This window comes from Poromitra crassiceps (genome assembly GCF_964638095.1).
Source record: "Poromitra crassiceps genome assembly, chromosome: 9".
Lineage (NCBI taxonomy): Eukaryota > Metazoa > Chordata > Actinopteri > Beryciformes > Melamphaidae > Poromitra > Poromitra crassiceps.
In genome coordinates, this window is record NC_139630.1 from 5,408,360 (window position 1) to 5,431,405 (window position 23,046).

Here is a 23,046-nt window from a genome sequence, read left to right on the forward strand (position 1 = left end):
TTTACAAAACTATTGCTATATTTCCAAGACGTTTAGTCTTATTCAAACTCAAACTGAAAAGTGACAAAGAAAACTACTTTGAAAGCAGATTGACTTACCCTAAAAATAAATAAAAATACTTCATCCAGTTTAAAATAATCAACTCCATAATATTTCTTTTCATTGGATGAGCTTATTTCTCAAATCAAATTAAAGCTATAACTACTGTTAGGTGCCCTAAACTAACTAACCCAGTGGTCTCCAACTTTCGGGTCGCGACCCTAAGTGCGGTCGCCTGGAATTCAAAAAGGGAGATTTTTTTTTTTTTTTTTTGGGTGGGCAAGATTAATTTTTGGGTGGGCATAGCCCACCCCTGCCCCCCCCTAGAATCGGCCCTGATCGGACCTATAAATTATCGGCCGATATGGCCATTTTGCGTTATTATTTATTATTCCAATAATTACATTTTAGCCGATAAATAGCCCCCAATAATAGGGTGCTTCGTTTTGCATTGGAAGCGGAACATTGTTGTTGCATGCTCATGACGTCACAAGCAGCTGGCGAAACATGGCTGCCTCCATTGTGGCTGTTGACAGTTTCAAATGATAACAAAACAACGCTATTGCAACTTGCAATACATGTCCCGCAAGGTTTCTGAGATGAGGGGAAAGTCATTATAGCATTAACATACAGTCAATGGCGTTAACGTTAGCTGTTGTGGTGGCTAACGTTAGCTAGCTATCCGTGGCTTACCTTGTTCAGCAGGCAGCGGTCCTCAAGCTTGTTGTGACAAAACATCCCCGCATTAAATTTTAAAGCACTTCATACTCTCAGAGCTGGCGTAAATCATAGAGAAGCTCATGCATTACCCCGAAATGAAACGTCCAGGGTTTGTGTCTCCAAAAGCGACTAACGCTAACTTTACATGTAAGCTAACGTGAAGCTAACGTAGCTAGCTGCGGGGCAGTCAGGATCTACCAATAATAAGGAAAACGAATGTGCACATTTACATAAAAACACACCAGTCAACATCACATAGTGGGCTCTATCTTCCCCCTGTCCTTAAATTAGCGTTTATGGCCTGGCGCAGCGCTATTAGTGGGCGTGGTCATGCGCATTCCCTAATTTTTCCTCAGTGCTAAAGCCGGCGCTAACCATTTAACCACGCCTTTTAAGCGTAGAATTATTCACAATTGTGGCCATTGGTGAACTGCAGTAAAGCAATCACATTCTTCCCTTCCAAGGTCCGATCCACTCGATCCAGTCCGGTTGCGGCTGCATGCTGTCATCTCTTCATGCCAATTTGGATATCTCAGCACATCAGATCATAGCCTGAATAAAACGATTCAACCTACAGCCAGGCAAATACAGATCTGTTCAGCAGGGCCTGTACAATATCTAGAACGTTAACTATCGGTGACATTCCTGATACCATCCACTTCCATGATTTGTATATCTTGTAAACACATAACTTTCACAATAGTGAACAAGCACCCCCACTCGGCTCATTCAGGGCAGGCTTATAACTTGTAGGCTACCTGCTGCTCCTGCACATCACAGCACAGGCTAACTGATGCGACATACATTATGTAAAGTCATGGCATAAATGTGTTTTTGTTGAAAAAGTATGTGTCAAGTAAGTCTTGTTGGAGCGGACATCACAGTACAACCGTGTTATGCTCGTCACTTGACAATAACACGTAATTGCGACGGATACGACCTGGATTACATGTATGTTTCACATAGGGTTGTGTTTTGATTTTTATGTTTTATTTTGTCCAATATTGAAATGTTCTAGAATTGCATCTTGTGTTAACATAAATATTATTTCTATCTACCGCTTAGCCTACTTAGGCTGATTTGGTTGCTTTTTCTTGTCAAAATGTATAAAGCCTCAATGCATGCTGGGAGATGCACATGTGTGTCTGTGTGTGGCGTTTGGTAGGGGAGTCGGCGCACTGAATAAGGCCTGGTTTTGAAAAGCGATAGCCGCAAAATTAACGCCAGTTGGGAAGATCGCTTTAGGCTGGTATTTAAGGCCGAAACGCCCATTCTGGCCTATTCTGGCACTGCGCAACGCATCTTCAGCATAAAGCGCATTTCGGGGCGTAAAAATGTGACGCTATCTTCCCGAGTCACAGGTAGGCAGGCATTTTTCAGTAAAAAGTGAAACGACACAGATATGATGGCTTATAATGAGGCTTTCCATGCCTGCCCCATCACTTCAATAGAACTGGACCCAATGCAAAATTCAAACAGGCCATTTAGTTGCCAGTAACGTCATGCCAATAAGAGGCTAAATAAACCCTTTTCACAGGCGTCATTTTGTGTCCAAAAGGCAGGTTAAACACAGGTGCAAGCAAAACACTAATGAGGGTTTCCAATTTACATGATTGGAAGTTGGAAACCCTCATTAGTATTTTGCTTGCACCTGTGTTTACCCTGCCTTTTCGACACAAAATGGCCCCCATGAAAAGGGTCTATTACTATGCCTTTTGTGTTTTATCTGCAGACTAAGCAGCTATAGGCTTTTGGTTCTATAAAAAGCCTTTATTTTTTGTATTGACTATTGAGTGATAGCTACACTTTACTAAAACAATCATATTATATCATCCATCTTTGCTCACTACATCTGCCCTTTCTTTCTTTCTTTCTTTCTTTCTTTCTTTCTTTCTTTCTTTCTTTCTTTCTTTCTTTTTACCTCAGGTGTGCATACAATACAGGTTAAGAAATTATTATTGGTTTATGATATCGCTTATCGGCCAGGAGAAGCATATATTTAACGGTTATCGTATTGGCTGTAAAAATCCATATCTAGCCTAGTTTAAATGGGGTTGACATTTGATCAGGGCCGGCCCTAGCCATCTGGGGGCCCTAAGCAGGATATAGATCAGGGGCCCCCTCCCAGGGGCGGGGGTTTGGGAGCATCCGCACTGGAGGTACTTTTAAGTAGGGGGTGCTGTAAGGAGGGGAAAATTTGACGTTTTTGGACTTTTAGCCATATTTAGAAGAATATTTAAAACAAACAAACATGACAATGACGCTCGTTTGTAGCCCTATCAGTGTCAAGCAAGCGTGTAGAACCCAGCAGCCATAGGGGTTGCCAGGTCAGTTAAACCAGGGGTTCCCAACCTTTTTTGTGCCAAGGACCGGTAGATACATGCAGCACCAGTTGTCAATTTTAATGGTTTTAGTTACATATATATTTACTCACCAGGTGGCGACAAAAGGTAATAACTTTTGTGTTGTATGTAGCCTACAGTATTTATGTTTTTGTTTAAACTACAAACATAAATAAATGTCAACCTATGTTTTAACTACCACACACAGCCTATAATATTATAGCCTATGTTTATTTATAATTTTTTTTTTTTTTTTTTGGGGGGCCCCCCCAACTCCCGGGGCTCTAGGCAGCCGCTTGGTTCGCATATAGGGCGGGCCGGCCCTGCATTTGATAGTGCAATGTGACGTCAGAAATTTAATTTTTGTGATTTGAGATTTTTGCCATACATTATTAGGTGCACTGAATAGGTATTTGAACTAAAAGAAAAGAAAAATCATTTTTGGCTTCAGCTCGTCTTTCACACTCACACACACACACACACACACACACACACACACACACACACACACACACACACACACACACAGTCGATAAACAGACATTCGCACATATGCACACAAGTACATAGCATATGCGTCACACGCACGCACGCACGCACGCACACACACACACACACACACACACGCACGCACGCACACACACACACACACACACACACACACACACACACACACACACACACACACACACACACATCCTCTCTGCATGTGTGTGTCAGTTGGTGAAATAGCTGCGTCATATTTTCCACATTAGCCCTCTCTCCTGGTTAACTGTGGTCTTAATGACCAGTACACACCAGCAGCCAGGAAACACACACCACAACACAACATCTGGCCCCTAGTGTGTGTGTGTGTGTGTGTGTGTGTCCGTGCATGCGTGCGTTCATGCGTGCATGCGGTGCTGTATTGACATTGGAGCGGTTGAGGTTCAGTGCCTTGCTCGATGGCACCTGGACAGTCACAGCAGCTGTTGAGGGAGAGGAGAGTGTTTGTCATTACTGCTCAGTATAGCTAGCCTGACTCCACCAGACGGGGGCGGCATTGTTCCACAAATTCACAATCCACCTCAGTCTGGCCCTGGCCTCAGAGAGGCATTCAAACCGGCCGCCACCCAGGCGCACCAATCAGCGTGAGCTAAGGGCGGGCTTTGCGAGACCGGATGTGACGCCACCGAGAGGCGCTGGACGTTTGTAGTTCTTTCACTATTCAACATGGCGGCGGCTACCGAGGCTAGCTCCAGTGAGCTAGTCAAACATTCTATTCAAAACAATAAGCTAACATAAACGTTAAACACTTGATCTTACAGTGAGTACGAAACCGTAACTGTATTGCTGTAACGTTATCAACTATGAACGTTAGTAAACAAGACATTGTTGTAGAATTTGGGGAGATAGCCTTCAGACGGTTGCTAGGCTGGGAGAACATAGCAGCCATCAGCTAGCTGTAGGCTAGTGAATGGCTAGCAGTTAGCCATTCACGCAAGTCACACAAACACAAAGCCCTTCTCACCACAGCCCAGTAAACATGCAATCTGTTAAACCATCATTTTTGTTCCAAATAGAAATAAATCATAACGTTAATCAAAATGCCACTGAAATATTAGCTAATCAACACAGAACTGCAAAGATCAGTGTGATGTATTGTCCCTACTGCTAGCTGAAGTGTATTCTGCTATGATTGGAATGTTGGCTGCGGTTTAATAAACCACGTTAACTCACGTTGGTGCGAGTGACATATTATGTTATACAGGCGAGATTAAAGATCTCAGGATAACAGGATGTTACTCGAGAAATTGGTTTATCGATAGAACATAGCTTAAGATTTTGCACTTGTACTTTCTTTAGATAGGGGGTAAACAAACTAATGGCATGGGAGCCAATACTAGATTATATCCAAATGCTGCATGGTGTAACCTAAAGGGTGCTTTTCCTCTTCTCCGTTGACGTCCTCTGGGCTCCAGGCAGCTCCCTTTCGCAGATTCATCTCTGACATAAACATCTTTATGAATTTACATCATCTTATCATTTTACCCAATCGTGCCTCAAGACCAGCAGATTATGTAACAACAACACCACACGGCCGTCTTTTCTCCGTTTAGTTTATTATCACAAAAGTAGCAAATAACATTCTCCAGTCATGCGTAAACATCTACCATTCCACTGACAGATATGCTAAAATTCACCAGTCCTTAATGCTAAATAGTAGCGTTAAATCATTATATTGTATCAAAGTATTTGGTTGTTATTGATTGTTTTGGTTGTTATTGAGCGAGCTACTGTAACTTGTCCCAATTTACCCCCGGGGATCATTAAAGTCTTTCTGATTCTGATTCTGATTGCCATGATCATAAAGGCTAGAGAGCGTTGCGTCTCCATGACGTTAGCCGTCCAGGCCAGTCCAGGGTGCGTGCCACTCGGTGTCATATCGTGTCATCAGTTCCCTGAAGAAACGAACAACGATATGTGTTAGTCATGAATCGCTGTTAACGTTAACATCAAATCAATAATCATCAGACGTAGCACCCCAACCTCCAAATGTTGCTAACGTTAGCGTAACATCAGTTAATCCAATCAGTTACATTTAACGTGCAAAATGGCCTACCTGCACTTCATCCTCAGTCAGACATCTGCAGTAATTCTTCTTTCTTTTGGCAAATTGAATAGTCAATGGTTGCACCCAATATTCACCTTACAAAAACAGCAAAAAATCTGCGACCTCCATGCTAACTAATTAGCAATTGTAGTCCTAGCCGTTCGTGTTTACCAGGCGAGGCTACGTCATGAAGGCAAGTCGATCTGATTGGTTGGCGTTGGCACGCCCAGACGGTGACAGACAGACGGTCCATCCAATCACCTGCCAAGTAGCTTGAAAAAAGTGACCGCCCTCTTCAGCAGGGTAGCTTGACCAAATCCAGATGGATGTCGTTTGTGAAACAGAATGTGAAGCAAACTCATCAATCTGGCAGCGTCAGGTTACAGTATAGCCTCATCGCTAGCTGAACTCTCATAGAAATCCATTAGTTATGTAGCAGGTGAGCTAAGTTCAGCTAATGGAGTCAGATTTTTGGCCTAAATGGCCTGCATTTATATAGCGCTTTTATCCAAAGCGCTTTACAGTCAGTAGGTACATTCACCCATTCACACACCGATGGCGGCAGGTTACCACGCAGGGTGCTGGCACACCATCAGGAGCAATTTGGAGTTCAGTATCTTGCCCAAGGACACTTCGACCTGCAGACTGGAGGAGCCGGGAATCGAACCACCGACCGCTTTTATCCAAAGCGATTAGTGGACGACCCGCTCTACCTCCTGAGCTGCTGTGTGTCATGATCCACACAAATTTCACACACACACAAACACAAACACAAACACACACACACACACACACACACACACACACACACACACACACACACACACACACACACACACACACACGTGGAACAGGCACACACACACACACACACACACACACACACACACACACACACGTGGAACAGGCGCGCACACACACACACACACACACACACACACACATGTGGAACAGGCACACACACGCACACACACACACACACACACGCACACACATGGAACAGGCACACACACACACACACACACACATGTGGAACAGGCACACACACACACACACACACACACACACACACACACGCACACACACACACACACACACACACACACACACACACACACACACACACACACGTGGAACAGGCACACACACAGCCCACAGACTCCACTCAATCAATAGGGTTGGTACACGTGCGCACATACACACACATATGCGCACGTGCACGCACACACACATTACTGTAAGTGAAGTGGCATCTGATCCGAACAAAAATGCCCCCAACCAGCAGCTCTCCCTTCACCCACTGGGTGACATCCGATACTCCCAATGGGAGGGGAGGGGAGAGGAGAGGAGGAAGAGGAGAGGAGAGGAGGAAGAGGAGAGGAGGAAGAGGAGAGGAGAGGAGAGGAGAAGGAGAGGAGAGGAGGAAGAGGAGAGGAGGAAGAGGAGAAGGAGAGGAGGAAGAGTAGAGGAGGAAGAGGAGAGGAGAGGAGGAAGAGGAGAGGAGGAAGAGGAGAGGAGGACGAGGAGAGGAGGAGAGGAGGAAGAGTAGAGGAGGAAGAGGAGGACGAGGAGAGGAGGAAGAGGAGAGGAGAGGAGAAAGAGGAGAGGAGAGGAGAAAGAGGAGAGGAGGAAGAGTAGAGGAGGAAGAGGAGAGGAGGACGAGGAGAGGAGGAAGAGGAGAGGAGAGGAGGACGAGGAGAGGAGGAGAGCAGAGGAGAGGAGAGGAGGAAGAGTAGAGGAGGAAGAGGAGAGGAGAGGAGGACGAGGAGAGAGGAGGAAGAAGAGAGGAGAGGAGAGGAGAGGAGGAAAAGGAGAGGAGAGGAGAGGAGGAAGAGGAGAGGAGGAAGAGGAGAGGAGAGGAGGAAGAGGAGAGGAGAGGAGGAAGAGGAGAGGAGAGGAGGAAGAAGAGAGGAAAGGAGGAAGAGGAGAGGAGGAAGAGCAGAAGAGAGGAGGAAGAGGAGAGGAGAGGAGGAAGAGGAGAGGAAAGGAGGAAGAGGAGAGGAGAGGAGGAAGAGCAGAAGAGAGGAGGAAGAGGAGAGGAAAGGAGGAAGAGGAGAGGTGAGGAGGAAGAGGAGAGGAGAGGAGAGGAGAAAATATGGGAGAAAGAGGATGGGAGGACAGGAGGGAGGTGAAAGAGGAGAACAGAAAAAGAGGTGAGGGTAGATTTGAATTCTGTACTAGGAAACGTTTCATCGTTGGACTGGATATGGTGACACTGATTGGCTGAAGAAGTTGTCTGTCCAGACAAGTACTCCCGCCCACTGAAATCGATGTGGGCGGCTGGAAGTCCAGACTGATATGTAGAGTGAAACAGGATGTGAAGTCACATGATCAGGATGGTTTTCTACCAGGCTGGGAAAGTGGAGAAGGGAGGAAAGGGAAAACAGAGAAGAAGAAAGAAGGGAGGAGATGACAGGAAACATGAGAGGGAGGAAGAAGAAGGAGAAGAGACAGGAGAGGAGTGCAAACATCCCTCCCTCTCTCTCCCTCCCTCTCTCTCTCTGCCCCCCCCCCCCCCCCCCCCCCCCCCCTCTCTCTCTCTCTCTCTCTCTCCCTGCATCAGCCTCCCAATCAATAACTGTATCTTCTCTGATGGGATTTCTGGGCAGTCAGGTTACAAAACATACAGAACAATAGGAAGAAACGATCGGATCCACTTCACGCAATAAAAAGCAGAATCCACCCCAGAAAACAACATGCAATAAATAGCTCTCATGGAATCATGCGTCTGTGACTATATTCCTCATAAACGAAGCATAAGTGGGTTGAGTTCAGTATAAGACATTCATGATTTTCTCTAAATCAGGGGTTCCCCCAAATTTAAGAATGCCGTGGCCGACTTTGAAATCTGAAAATCTTCCGGGGCCTACCAAACCCTTCAATCACAACTCTGATCAGCACGCGAGAGAAAGATGAAGTATTTCCATCTATATTTGTTATTTCATTAACAGAGCATGCGAACTTGGGCATACGGAAAATTAATAATCCATCCACATACAAAAATGCAGGCAAAATACCGTAATTCTTCCAATAAGCGCCTGTACTCTAATTGCTGCCGGTCTTCCTTTTACCACCGGGGGTCCAAGTTGATTTAGCATAATAAGTGCCTGACTCTTTTTGCTGCCGGGGCGTTTATTAGAATAAATACGGTTTGTTTGTACTGTATGATTTTGTGTTGACTAAATTCAGTCACTTACGGTAATGACGTTGTTTTGGAGGAAGTCAGGCGGAAGTTTCTCCCCCTGTCAGACAGTTTTATATTTTATTTATACATGCTGTAACCGACATGTTTCAAGTATGCATACCGCATTGTTTAATGCTACGGACTCCTGTAGACAACGTGCTGGAGATGCTGTCTAACCGGGAGCGGTGGGCAACTTACGCTAACGTAGCGTAATGTTACAGTTGTGCCTTGTAAAAGTGCATTTCTCTCAGCGGAACAGCGATCATAAATGCAGTATGGATTATACCCATTATACTGAACATGTTTTGGAAACTTGGCATCTACCTACCGGTATTTGGTAAGTCTGCTTGTTTTGTCTAGTGCTGCAGTGCTGTTTGGTTAGCGTTAGCTTGGTAGCTTAGCGTGCCTTCTACGATGCTTTGCTGGGAGAGTCTAACAAGATTACTAACGTTGCTATGACTTCTTTCCAATGAAACACAAACAACTGAATGTGTGAGCGGTATGCTAATGTTACTTGTTTAAAATATGGTATGGCTGTTTGGCAGAGGGAGAAGAGGAGAGCAATGAACTGATACCGTAACGTAGTTGGATGATGAGGATGAAGATGAAGGCTATCAGTTGTTTTTGTTCATTCCAGTCCGTTGTACAAGGCATGTTCAAAACTGCCCTCTTGTGTGTACTAAGTACTATCTCACTGGTTTAAATAAGCAATTTGATACTTTCTGTTTTTACTGAGCAGGCATTTCTGTTCAAAAAATAATAATCGCCTGGCTCAATTATGTGAAAATAAAAATAACCGCCTGACTCTAATTGCCGCCTGTCTTCCTTTTACCACCCGGGGTCCAAGTTGATTTAAAAAACATAAAAATGATTTACAGTTAGGACTCAAGATTCTTATGAAAATACCCCAAAAAACAAAAAACAAAATTAAAACATGCCCCCAGGGCAGAAATATGGAGGGAAAAGGTGGCATTATAATGCACATCTGTGCAAAAAAATGCCATCCGTGCAGATAACACCTGTGACGACACTTGGGCTACTGTACTTACTGTAATAATAATAATATACAGTCAATGTGTACACCAGAAAACTTTCCAAAACACCAGATGTACGATAATTATCGTATTTGTATGATAATTTAACTCCAAAACCAGTAGCATTTTGACCCTCTGTCTGGTACGATAGTTTGACACTGCCCAGAATGCATTTCGGCATTGACGGGAGATCAAAAACACAACGTAGCTAAGCAAATAGTTTGTGTCAAGTAATTTGATGTTTTTATGTGAGGTTACACATAATTGTATTTACTTTAATTACTTTTTACTTATGGGTGCAGATTTAAGGGGATTTATAAAGACCCGGCCGGTTGTATTCAGAATTTTCAATGCCAGTATGTATTTCAGATGTTTATTTTTTTATAGCTGTGCAGACAGTAATGATTTTCACTTTTCATGACTGACAGTGATCGACAGTGTTGGAGAAACTACTTTGAAAGCATAGAAGGACTTACTGCGCTGGACTCTCGTGATGGCACAGTGATCCGGGTGTAATTGGCTGATATGAGCAAGGCCTTTGATAGAGTCAACCATGCAACACTGATGCAGCGTTTTTGTGAGGTCATGTCAGACCCCCCGGGACATTGCTTGGACCCTCAACTATCTCCACGGCAGGACACAACGAGTAGTTGTCAACTGCCAGTGGACTCACATAACATCTGGAGTCCCTCAAGGAGGTGTGTGGTCTACCTTAATTATTATTCCTGCTCTACATGAGTTCTAGGAACACTCTCTTTGATGACTCAGTATCGGTGGGTTATGCAGATGACATCAGTCTCTCAAGGTGCCTGGCTACCAGGTCTCTTTCATCAGATCTGACTATGCAACTGGAAGCCCAGCATCTGGATGAATGGGCCCTGCAAAATGACATGATCCTAAATGGGAAGAAGAGCTATGAGGTGCGGATCACCTGTGTGAGAAAAGCCCCGGTGATAACACCATTACATCTGGCTGGAGAGGCAGTGCGTGTGGTTCCATCTGCTCGCTACCTGGGCTGGCAGGTAGATTCCTCTCTTTCTCACTCTCACCAAGTCCAGGACATGGTGCTCAAGGCATCAAAGCGTCTCTATCTGCTGAGAGTGCTGGCCAGAACAAGCATGTCAGTCGATGACCTCCTACTGATTTACTTTGCCCTTATCAGATCAGTGCTGGAGTATGGACATGTCCTCCTGGTTGGATGCAGCAAAGGACAGGAGGCGGAGTTAGAGCGAGTGCAACGTAGGGCACTTAAGATCATCTCCAGACGTGGCACGCGGCCGCTCCCCCACCTCCCATCTCTAAAGAATCGTAGGGAGGAAGCTGCAATCACTTTACTAAAAGAGATGATGAGTCCATCCCATCCACTACATGATCTTCTCCCTCCAACCAGACTGCAATGTACTGGTAGGCAAATGAGAAACAGCACAGCCCTCTCCATGCTGCCTGCCAGGACACAGCGCCTCCAGCAGTCCTTCCTACACACTGCAGTCAGACTCTATAATGATAAAGAAGTGAGAACTGTCTGACCGTCACCATATCCATGTTGAGGCGGTCTATGTGCCGACAGGTCGCAGTGCCGACAGGTCGCAATGCCGATAGCCCACAAGCAGAACCAGCTGAGCGAGGTGGCGTGCAGCATGTCGGTGGAGCTAACCTCTCCCAGCCCCAACGCCAAACCTAACCTCCCCCCACGCCTAAACCTAACCTCCCCCAGACCCTAACCCAAAACCTAACCTCTCCCACCCCCCACGCCTAAACCTAAGGTCGGCATTGCGGGTGGTCGGCATAGCGGGTGGACACCGTTGAGGCTTGATATGTGAATCACTTACTTAGTTAAATTGTTTATCCTTGCTTAGTTTTTAGCCTACAGTATGTACACTTTGTCCATGTTTAATCTTTGTTGTTAAGAACAGTGCATTTCAGACCTGTCTCTGCGAAACTCTTTCTTTAATAAATGAATTGAATTGAAAATAGCTAGGAAGCTACCAACTTCTTCATCATGGAAGTTAGGGCTGTGAATCTTCACTGGCCTCACGATTGGATTCGATTACGATTCAGAGGGCTACGATTGGATTCGATAACGATTATCGATGCATCTCGATGCATCTTAAATCGATGCATCACTTTTTTTCCCGAATAGGCCTACATGATTTTTTTTCTCACTTTCTTTTTCTCACTGTGTGGCTACTTTTAAAATAAAGGTGCATTTAGAATTGCATTGTATTATGATCCATAATTAAAATAAACAACTGCATGTACTTCCATTATATTTTATTTGATTATATATATATATATATATATATATATATATATATATTTTTTAAATAATCGATTTTTGACGATGCAGAATCGTGCAGGTCCGCATCGCGATGCATGTTATAATCGATTATTTTTGACACCCCTAATGGAAGTAGGCTAGTTGAAATTACAGCAAAGCTACCCTGGGAGAAATGTAGTTTAGGAAACTACAAGCTACGCAGAAAAAGTAATTCAAACTACTTTGTAAAAACATTTTTTTTCAATTGACAATGTACATGTCTGATATATGAAATAAAATATAATAGCCTACAAAAAAGCATAATGCCAGCAAAAATATGCCTTTCAATTGAGTTTATTGACACCCAATACATTCAATGTTATATTTTTGTTGTAAACAAATCTGGGTTCTTCTGGGTTTTGTTCTATCAGACAAATAAACAGTAAAGACTTGACTAGGATTGGTTAAAGTTAAGGTAAGAATATCAGGGCAAGCCAATCGGAGGCAGCGTTGGCTTTGTGTCAAGAAGTACAGTAATGTTAGTGGGATCCTCGCTGCCTTCACGGTAGGGTGACCAGACGTCCCCGATTTTCGGGGACAGTCCCCGTATTCGGAGACCTGTCCCCGGATGGAGCTGTCCCCGAAAATGTCCCAGATTTTCTACTCCTCATCCGTGGCCGTGATTACTGTCATCAGAGGCTCTAGCAGGCTCATTTTTAAAGCTGTAGTGAAGATACTTACAGTACGGATTACCCCCCACAGTTCAGCATGCAAGTGAACCCCAGCATGCAAGTGAACTTTTTGAAAGTGTAACAATTAGTTGCAGTGAAACGAGACAGATGCGTCACGTTACGTTCGGGAAGGAGAGGGGGGAGAGCGAGCGACTGATTTGAGTGACATCCCATAGGCTGTGAAGTTCGGACATTTTCAGTGGTGTAACTGGGAAACTGGGCATGCTTGACATCATTGAAATAGATCACAAGATTGTGATGTTTATGCAACTTACGCGGCGATATGCTGCCTGCAGCTTGCCAGCCTTCCTCTCGAAAAAAACACAGACAGAGAAAGCTCCGCTCGTTGTGAGCAACTGCCAGGGTGTGTTCAAACTGTAAAATGGTGTGTGCACCTTTTGCTATGGTTGCCAAGTTGTTTCCTCCACGATTCAAAGCACCGCTGTTTCCGCTTGAATACTGGTTAGTCAGTGGTTCTCAACCTATGGTACGGGTACCCCACGGGGCTCAGCTCCCTCTCATACTCGGGGCTGAGGGTTGAACCAGCTGTCTCTCTGCCTGTCTGTAGCATAGGCGTGTAATCAATCAGATAGTGCTGAGGGCGGGACACTGAGCAAGACTACAGACACAGACAAGAGAGGTTTCTGCATCAGAGTCAAAGTAGCAAATACAGTAATTGTATTATTAATGGAGTTTATTTATCTAAAAAATTTTGAGTAAATAATTAGGCTACTACATTTTTTTAATTCATATTCTTGTTTCTATGTAGCCTATAGACCTTATTCGCTAACCCTGGATGGCACCATATTGTTGACATACCATCCTGCGCGCACACAGCGCTGCAGCTGACAACTAATAACAGCCTTATTGTCGTTTCTGTTCCATTACAAAATAGCGATGGTAATGACATAATAAAAAAAAACACAGTTGTTGTTTGTATGCTGCCGTTAATGCCTGTAATAAATAAACAAAAGAACGAGGTGAACAAACTTTGCTGTGAGGAGCTGTCAGAAGGTTTCACCTGTCTCTCCCAACTGTCTCGCTCCCTTCCCTCGCTCCACATCTGAGGACGGTAGAGATAGAAACAAACCACAGGGACTTTATTGCTGTCATTACTACAGCCACGTGTAACACAGGTCACCATCCGAACACAATTGGAACGATACAGGTGACACGCACACGGAGGCAGGGCCTAGCGGCACTGGAAGAGGGCACAGGAGCGGAGCAGGCCGTGGTGCTGAAATGGCCGGAGGACGAGTGACTCGGGCACGTGGAGTGTGTCCCGTCGCTGTCCGAGGTGCTGACCTGCCTTCCCGCGTCAGGAACAATGGCGGGAGACGGGGCAGCGCCAGAGCCAATGGAGGGACAGAGACAATAATTCAATAACCCCACTGATTGTGTGATGTTCTGCACCTGGTCAACTGCCTATTTAAACACGTGTCATTTCAGACCCAGTTGCTGATTATTGTCGTGTGCTGCTGTGGTCCTGGCCTGCTCTGAGTTCCTCCCGTGTCCGTTGGATATTCTACTCCTTGTGACTGCTCTTGTCGACACTGCTTGTGTTGTGCTTTGGACAATTACCTTCAAGTTAGCTAAGTTTAGTTGGCTCCACAGCCCTGTTTATGTCAGCGTATTCTGCAGCCGTTGTGGCAAACCTTTGTTGTTTATTTTGATCAAGTCAAGTAAAAAGACTTTAAACTGCTTTTTGACTCTGTGTCTCTACCTTTGGGTCCACACACACGCACAGCCTTACAACAGGTAACGCTAACAGCGTGTGAGTGACGTCAATCGAATAAGGTCTATACCACTATGATGAGAACATCTGCACTGTTTGTATAGCCTATTTGAATGTTTTTTCTTTAATCAAAGTAGCACATTTTAAAAATTATTTAAAAGAAATTGCTGATCCGAAAAATGATCCAATCTGTGAGTTTTATGATCTGTTGCACTCCTACTGGTCAAAATACATGAAACTGAATTGTCCCCCTTTTTATTATGCCTCTGCCGGCGAAGCCAGGCCGAAGGCATTATGGATCCGGGTTGTCCGTCCGTCCGTACGGCCGTCCGTACGGCCGTCCGTACGGATGTCCGTCCGTCCGTCCGTCCGTACGGATGTTTGTTAACGCCATATCTGAGGAACGCCTTGACGGAATTTCATCAGATTCGCCTTAAACATTCACTTAGGCTCAAGGATGATCTGATTAGATTTTGGTGGTCAAAGGTCAAGGTCACTATGACCTCTCGAACGCCATTTTCAAGCTTGTTAACGCGATATCTGAGGAACGCCTGGACGGAATTTCATCAGATTCGCCTTAAACATTCACTTAGGCTCAAGGATGATCTGATTAGATTTTGGTGGTCAAAGGTCAAAGGTCAAGGTCACTGTGACCTCTCGAACGCCATTTTCAAGCTTGTTAACGCGATATCTGAGGAACGCCTGGACGCAATTTCATCAGATTCGCCTTAAACATTCACTTAGGCTCAAGGATGATCTGATTAGATTTTGGTGGTCAAAGGTCAAAGGTCAAGGTCACTGTGACCTCTCGAACGCCATTTTCAAGCTTGTTAACGCGATATCTGACGAACGCATGGACGGAATTTCATCAGATTCGCCTTAAACATTCACTTAGGCTCAAGGATGATCTGATTAGATTTTGGTGGTCAAAGGTCAAAGGTCAAGGTCACTGTGACCTCTCGAACGCCATTTTCAAGCTTGTTAACGCGATATCTGAGGAACGCCTGGACGGAATTTAATCAGATTCGCCTTAAACATTCATTTAGGCTCAAGGATGATCTGATTAGATTTTGGTGGTCAAAGGTCAAAGGTCAAGGTCACTGTGACCTCTCGAACGCCATTTTCAAGCTTGTTAACGCGATATCTGAGGAACGCCTGGACGGAATTTCATCAGATTCGCCTTAAACATTCACTTAGGCTCAAGGATGATCTGATTAGATTTTGGTGGTCAAAGGTCAAGGTCACTGTGACCTCTCGAACGCCATTTTCAAGCTTGTTAACGCGATATCTGAGGAACGCCTGGACGGAATTTCATCAGATTCGCCTTAAACATTCACTTAGGCTCAAGGATGATCTGATTAGATTTTGGTGGTCAAAGGTCAAAGGTCAAGGTCACTGTGACCTCTCGAACGCCATTTTCAAGCTTGTTAACGCGATATCTGAGGAACGCCTGGATGGAATTTCATCAGATTCGCCTTAAACATTCACTTAGGCTCAAGGATGATCTGATTAGATTTTGGTGGTCAAAGGTCAAAGGTCAAGGTCACTGTGACCTCTCGAACGCCATTTTCAAGCTTGTTAACGCGATATCTGAGGAATGCCTGGACGGAATTTCATCAGATTCACCTTAAACATTCACTTAGGCTCAAGGATGATCTGTTTAGATTTTGGTGGTCAAAGGTCAAAGGTCAAGGTCACTGTGACCTCTCAAACGCCATTTTCAAGCTTGTTAACGCGATATCTGAGGAACGCCTGGACGGAATTTCATCAGATTCGCCTTAAACATTCACTTAGGCTCAAGGATGAACTGATTCCATTTTGGTTATCAAAGGTCAAAGGTCAAGGTCACAGTGACCTAACAAATGCCATTTTCAAGCTCGGTAACACCATATCTCAGTAACACATTGACTAAATTTCTTCACATTTGGCTCAAATATCCAATTCTGCACAGAAACGCCTTGATGCAATTTCTTCCTATTTGGCTCCAACATCCACTTGGACTCAAGAATGAACTAATGGCGGAGGCATAAGTCCGCGTTGCGGTCGTTCTAGTTTAATAGATAATAACATTGGATATTTTAATGATATATTGACTGCTGAACTGGAAATGTCCCCGATTTTCATTTCGGAAATCTGGTCACCTTACTTCATGGTCTATGCTGCCTTCAAAGCAATCAGCATATATCTTGCCTAGGGTGGCAAATTGGTCAGGAACCCCACTGCCAACACACACACATGATGGCCGGTGAAATTATAGTCTCTGCTTTTAACCCTTCCAGGCTTGTCCTTCCTCTGGGGGGCATCCAGGAGCAGTGGGCAGCTCCAGGGGACCAACTTCAGACGTTGTCGTCACTGGTCAGGTGATGATCTTCTGCATGTTTTTAGTGGGGGTCCGTACCATATATATTATATTACTATAGATGGGTCACCGCAGGCTCCGCCAATTCTAACAAATGGTAGCAGCAAGTCTCCTAAATGGGCGTGGTCAACCATTGACTCAGACCAGCCGAAAGTCTCCTAAGTGGAAGTCTGTGGAAAACCGTGGGAAAAATCCACGTGACAAAATGACAGGAAGTGAGTTGAAGTCGGGCCGTCTTGCTTGAATCCATCATCTTTGTCCATACCCATGTTGTATGGAGGAACACCCTCAGCGCCCACAACGTCCCAGGCTGGAGTTGAACCCAGGACCTTCTAGTTGTGAGGTAACAGCGGTAACACTGCCTGTGGCAAATACTCCTTAAACCTTTAACTGCTTCTAACCACTCACCCCCCCTCTCTCTCTCTGTTTCTCTGTCTCTCTGTGTCTCTGTGTCTCTCTCTGTATGAACTGAAATGCGACTGATACCAATTAGCTTTCTACAGTCTCTCCTATCTTCCTCCTTTCTCTCTCTTCACCTCTCTCTCTCATTCTCTCTGTTATGTTTGCTTTGTAACCTCTTCCTTTCTCACCCCTCTGATCTCTCCACCCCCCCCCCCCCCCCCCACACCCCCCTTCCTCCCTGCAGGTGATCCAGGCGGTGTTTTTCGGGGTGTGCGTCCTGACCGACCTGTCCAGCCTGCTGACCAAAGGCAGCCACAGCCGCGAGCAGGAGCGCCAGCTGAGGAAGCTGATTGGCCTACGTGACTGGATGATGGCTGTGCTGGCCTTCCCCGTCGGAGTGGTGAGAGGACAGATAGACACACACACACACACGCACACACACACACACGCGCAAACACACACACACACGCACGCGCACGCACACACACGCACGCGCGCGCGCGCACACACACTATGGGGGCCTATCGATGTCACTATTCACTGACACATGCGCAGCAACGTGTGTGTGCCTGCGTGACTTAACATAGTCAATCTTGTCACGCGTGCACACGTACGCGCACTATGATGTGCGCAAACTACATCACGCGTAACGACAAGCTGCGTAGCACAGCTACTTACAGCGTGTACACGTGTGACCAGTGTTGGAGAAATTTCGTTACGCGTTCACACACACACACGCGTTCGCAGTTTTGAGTGTTACGCAACCGGAAGTGTATCTGCATCGCGCACAACACTGCGCGTACATGAACGCGTCGCGTAGTTCTCTTCTGTTTTATTCTATCTCTTTCTATGTTACATTTTCATCCAGTAGATGGTGCCAGTGACCAAACCAACCAGTTGATCAAGCATGTCGCTTAGAGGAGCTGTCCTGCTTCTGAAAGGGAGCAGCGTCACAATCTATTGACAGTATTTCATTGTTAATATGAGCTGCTGCAAGTGTTAATGCTCTGCTGTTCCTTAACAGCAACATGTGAAGTTGTTATTTTTTATTTTGTAGCCTATTATAAAAGCCTGCTGCTCTCTGTTTTTGTTAACTTTATTCCTCATTCATAGGCTATATTTTTATTTTATTTATTTATTTATTTGTTTTATTGCCTAAACATTTCAGAGGCCATTTAAAAAACGTTATGCTACATGCTGAAAGATCGCCTGGTTTTTTATTTTGTGTTTTGTAGCTATAGCCTATTATATTACTACTATTATGCTGCTCTCTGATAAAGGCCATCGTTTTTGTTTATTCCTTATTCTTCATAGGCTATATTTTTATTTTATGTAGGCTATTTGTTTGTTTTATCGCCTGAACATTTCTGAGCCATGATTAAAATTATCTGTTTATGAATTGCGTGGTTTTGTGTGCAGTGTGATCAAAGAATAGACCTAGAATGAGTGTGTTTACTGTCATGCACACAATAAACTGATAATGAGAATTACTGAACTGAGAATAATCAGTTTATGAACGAAAAAAGGGCTCGCAACACAATTTCAGCAGCAGAGAGAGACAGAGAGTCAGCACAGCGGCAGCGCAGCCGCGCACAGCGCACTGAGTGGAAGAGGAGCTGTCCTGCTGCTGAAAGAGAGCAGCGTCACAATCACATAGCCTGCTATAATGTTTATTAATGTTCCAGATGTATTTTATTTTATTGACAGTATTTCATTGTTAATATGAGCTGCTGATTGTAACTCATCAATTTCCCCTCAGGCCACGCGCCGTGTCGCTGGCTGCAACAGGCATCCCCTGGCCGCACCGCTGCTGCCTGTGATTTTGAAGGCCCAATTCGAATGCCCAATTCGGGCCTTCACTGACGAAGGCCCGAATTGGGCCGAAACTGTTTGTCATCTCAATAAATGTCCGCCACGGGAGCTATCAAGAAATTGTGTTGCGAGCCCTTTTTCCGTTCAGAAACGGATTATTCTCAGTTCAGTAATTCTCATTATCAGTTTATTGTGTGCATGACAGTAAACACACTCATTCTAGGTCTATTCTTTGATCAAACTGCACACAAAACCACGCAATTCATAAACAGATAATTTTAATCATGGCTCAGAAATGTTCAGGCAATAATACTTCAGGAAAATAGATACTAATCATTAACTAATGACTACCTACTCATTAACTATGATTAACTAGTGATTGACTAATGCCAAATTTTTCATTAGCTACTCATTAACTGGCTATTAGTTAATGGTTAGTTTACTAGTAACTACTATAGTATTTGTGTACGTTATTGTAAAGTGTTACCATATAATAGGCTATAGCTACAAAACACAAAATAAAAAACCAGGCGATCTTTCAGCATGTAGCATAACGTTTTTTAAATGGCCTCTGAAATGTTTAGGCAATAAAACAAATAAATAAATAAATAAAATAAAAATATAGCCTATGAATGAGGAATAAAGTTAACAAAAACAGAGAGCAGCAGGCTTTTATAATAGGCTACAAAATAAAAAATAACAACTTCACATGTTGCTGTTAACTCATTCATGGCCAGTTTAGGACTGCCAATATTTAGCACAGGCCAAAGATTTTCATAATTGTTGGTCATCTTTCAAGACCCACAGTAAATTATCTATTAGCACCAAAGTGATTTGCAATACCTCAAAATGAAGATGTACGTCTCTGGGTTCACCAGGAAAAAAAAAGTGAGCTTTTAGCATGTTCTGTACTCTACTTATAGCCATTTATATACACCCTGTTTTCACCAAAAAGGTCTCTCTGAGAAGACAAACAGGAGAAAAGGCCATTTTTCTAAAGGACACAATCTCAGGCAGAACTCGCTCTCAATTCTTTTATTTTGAACTGTATTGACATCAGACATGTAAAAAAAAATATATATATATATATATATATATATATATATATATATATATATATACATGAAGTGCTTTTTTTACATTCAACAATACAGTTTACTCAGTGTGAGTGAGTGTGCAGACAGACACACAGACAGACAGACAGACAGACAGACAGACAGACAGACAGACAGACACACACACACACACACAGAGAGAGAGTTCTGTCCACAGCTGCTGCTGGATCGCACCTCCTTCCCCCGCAAATTAGCATAGGAGGGGAACATGAAACTGGTCTGAGATAAGCGTCTAGCCTCCTCTGTCTCTGCATCGTTTTCCTCCTCTCGTTCGGGCTGGGACGAATGCTGCGACACAGGAACGGGTCCGGCTTGGCTTTGGGACCAGGCGCTGGAACCGGATCGATCATGTTCGTCACGGGTTTGACTACCGCGAACGACTCAATCCAGGTTCGCCCTGCAGCAAGGCGACCAGTGCAGCGCGCCGAGGGGCGTTTCAATGGCGTTTCTCCTCTACACAAGGAAGCGCGTTTCTCTGTTTTTCCTCCTGCTCATTTCAAAACAACAGCTGCGGTATGTGTTTGATCGCGTGTTGTCGGCTTGTCTTTGAGGCTAGGGACCTGATAACATGTCACAGGCTGGGTAAGTGTTTGAACTACGCGCTGCACTAATAAAAACAAAAACACGTCAAACACGTCATTGGCCCTCTGGGCTATTCCTGATAACACGTCAAAGACGTCTTTGGCCATGAATGAGTTAAGGAACAGCAGAGCATTAACACATTGAGTGCCACAGCGCTTCAGTAAAATTGTCTGCAGCCTGTGCCAGATTCACTTCCATTCAGTTGAAAACAGCTATAGAATTTTTTCTATTATGGCTATATTAACGGGGCTGGACTTTAATGAAACATTGAACACTCCTGCTTCTTCCAAAGAAGAAATTTAGTTTCTAGACAGTTCCATTATGAAATGACAGCCTCTCAAAAAAGTGCACTTTCAAGGTTTTTCTGTCGTTTTTTTTTACTTTCCAAGATATAGTCACTTTTATGAATACCTTTTGCACTCTAATTTCGAGCACATTCACTGACTCTGGCTGGTGTTTTCTGATGTGGTGGCGTGGTGCGGTTTCTGTGCAGCCTGCGTGCCCACCCCCCCCTCTCCCCCCCCCCCCCCCCCCCCTCTCCACCTCTGAGCTGCGGGCTCCTCCCACACGCACAGAGTTTGTTTTCTCGACTCCGTTTTTGCCCCGGACGAATCCCAGCGCCCATCAAGGAAATGATGCGCGCTGGCAAACGCGACTGAACGAAAAGGCTTGGCCATTCGGCTTCGGATGCTGGCTTTCTGGCAGGAAATCGTGTGGAGATAGATAGAAGCATAAGAGCTCAGTTGTGAGCGCGGATGCAGCCGAGCCCACTCTCCGCTGCAGACAGAGCAATATATACGGCTCTGGCTGAAGCATGCATCGGTTTCCTCTTTGATCACGTCTTTCCCTGCTGTCTCATGCACAAACTAAAGGATCTGAGGTGGGTGGCGCAGCTTCCGTGACGATGTTTAAGGTGGCGCCGTGTGATCCCTTGAAGGGATTCATGCTCACTGGCTAGGTACGACCTTAAACAGCAGAATTATAGAATAATATGAATTATGATTTTAGGACGTCCACAGACGTCCTTGGCACTCCTCGTTACTTTTTTTTAGGACGTGCACAGACGTCCTTGGCACTCAATGTGTTAACACTTGCAGCAGCTCATATTAACAATGAAATACTGTCAATAAAATAAAATACATCTGGAACATTAATAAACATTATAGCAGGCTATGTGATTGTGACGCTGCTCTCTTTCAGAAGCAGGACAGCTCCTCTAAGCGACATGCTTGATCAACTGGTTGGTTTGGTCACTGGCACCATCTACTGGATGAAAATGTAACATAGAAAGAGATAGAATAAAACAGAAGAGAACTACGCGTACATTTACGCGTAATTATGTACGCGGGGTGCGCAGCCAGAGCGCGTAAGCGCACGCATGAAGATAATAGAACAATTTTGTCACGCGGGCACATGCACGCGGACTATGATGTGCGCAAACTACATCACGCGTAACAACAAGCTGCGTAGCACAGCTACTTCCAGCGTGTACACGTGTGACCAGTGTTGGAGAAATTTCGTTACGCGTTCACACACACACACACGCGTTGGTAGTTTTGAGTGTTACGCAACCGGAAGTGTATCTGCATCGTGCACAACACTGCGCGTACATGAACGCGTCGTGTAGTTCTGTTCTGTTTTATTCTATCTCTTTCTATGTTACATTTTCATCCAGTAGATGGTGCCAGTGACCAAACCAACCACTTGATCAAGCATGTCGCTTCGAGGAGCTGTCCTGCTTCTGAAACAGAGCAGCGTCACAATCATATAGCCTGCTATAATGTTTATTAATGTTCCAGATGTATTTTATTTTATTGACAGTATTTCATTGTTAATATGAGCTGCTGCAAGTGTTAATGCTCTGCTGTTCCTTAACAGCAACATGTGAAGTTGTTATTTTTTATTTTGTAGCCTATTATAAAAGCCTGCTGCTCTCTGTTTTTGTTAACTTTATTCCTCATTCATAGGCTATATTTTTATTTTATTTATTTATTTATTTGTTTTATTGCCTAAACATTTCAGAGGCCATTTAAAAAACGTTATGCTACATGCTGAAAGATCGCCTGTTTTTTTTTTTTGTGTTTTGTAGCTATAGCCTATTATATGGTAACACTTTACAATAACGTACACAAATACTATAG

The 23,046-nt window shown here is 44.4% G+C and overlaps 1 protein-coding gene across 1 annotated transcript in view; it reads left to right on the forward strand.

Moving 5' to 3' along the window:
- The window catches only part of aig1 (androgen-induced 1 (H. sapiens)), a gene marked incomplete at both ends in the record, with an annotated part of 129,220 nt that overhangs the window by 5,531 nt on the left and 100,643 nt on the right, over positions 1–23,046 (forward strand). Inside the window, one exon of the mRNA XM_083643748.1 lies at positions 17,641–17,796. Coding sequence (XP_083499874.1) covers positions 17,641–17,796 — 156 coding nt within the window. The remainder of the gene's footprint in view (positions 1–17,640; positions 17,797–23,046) is intronic.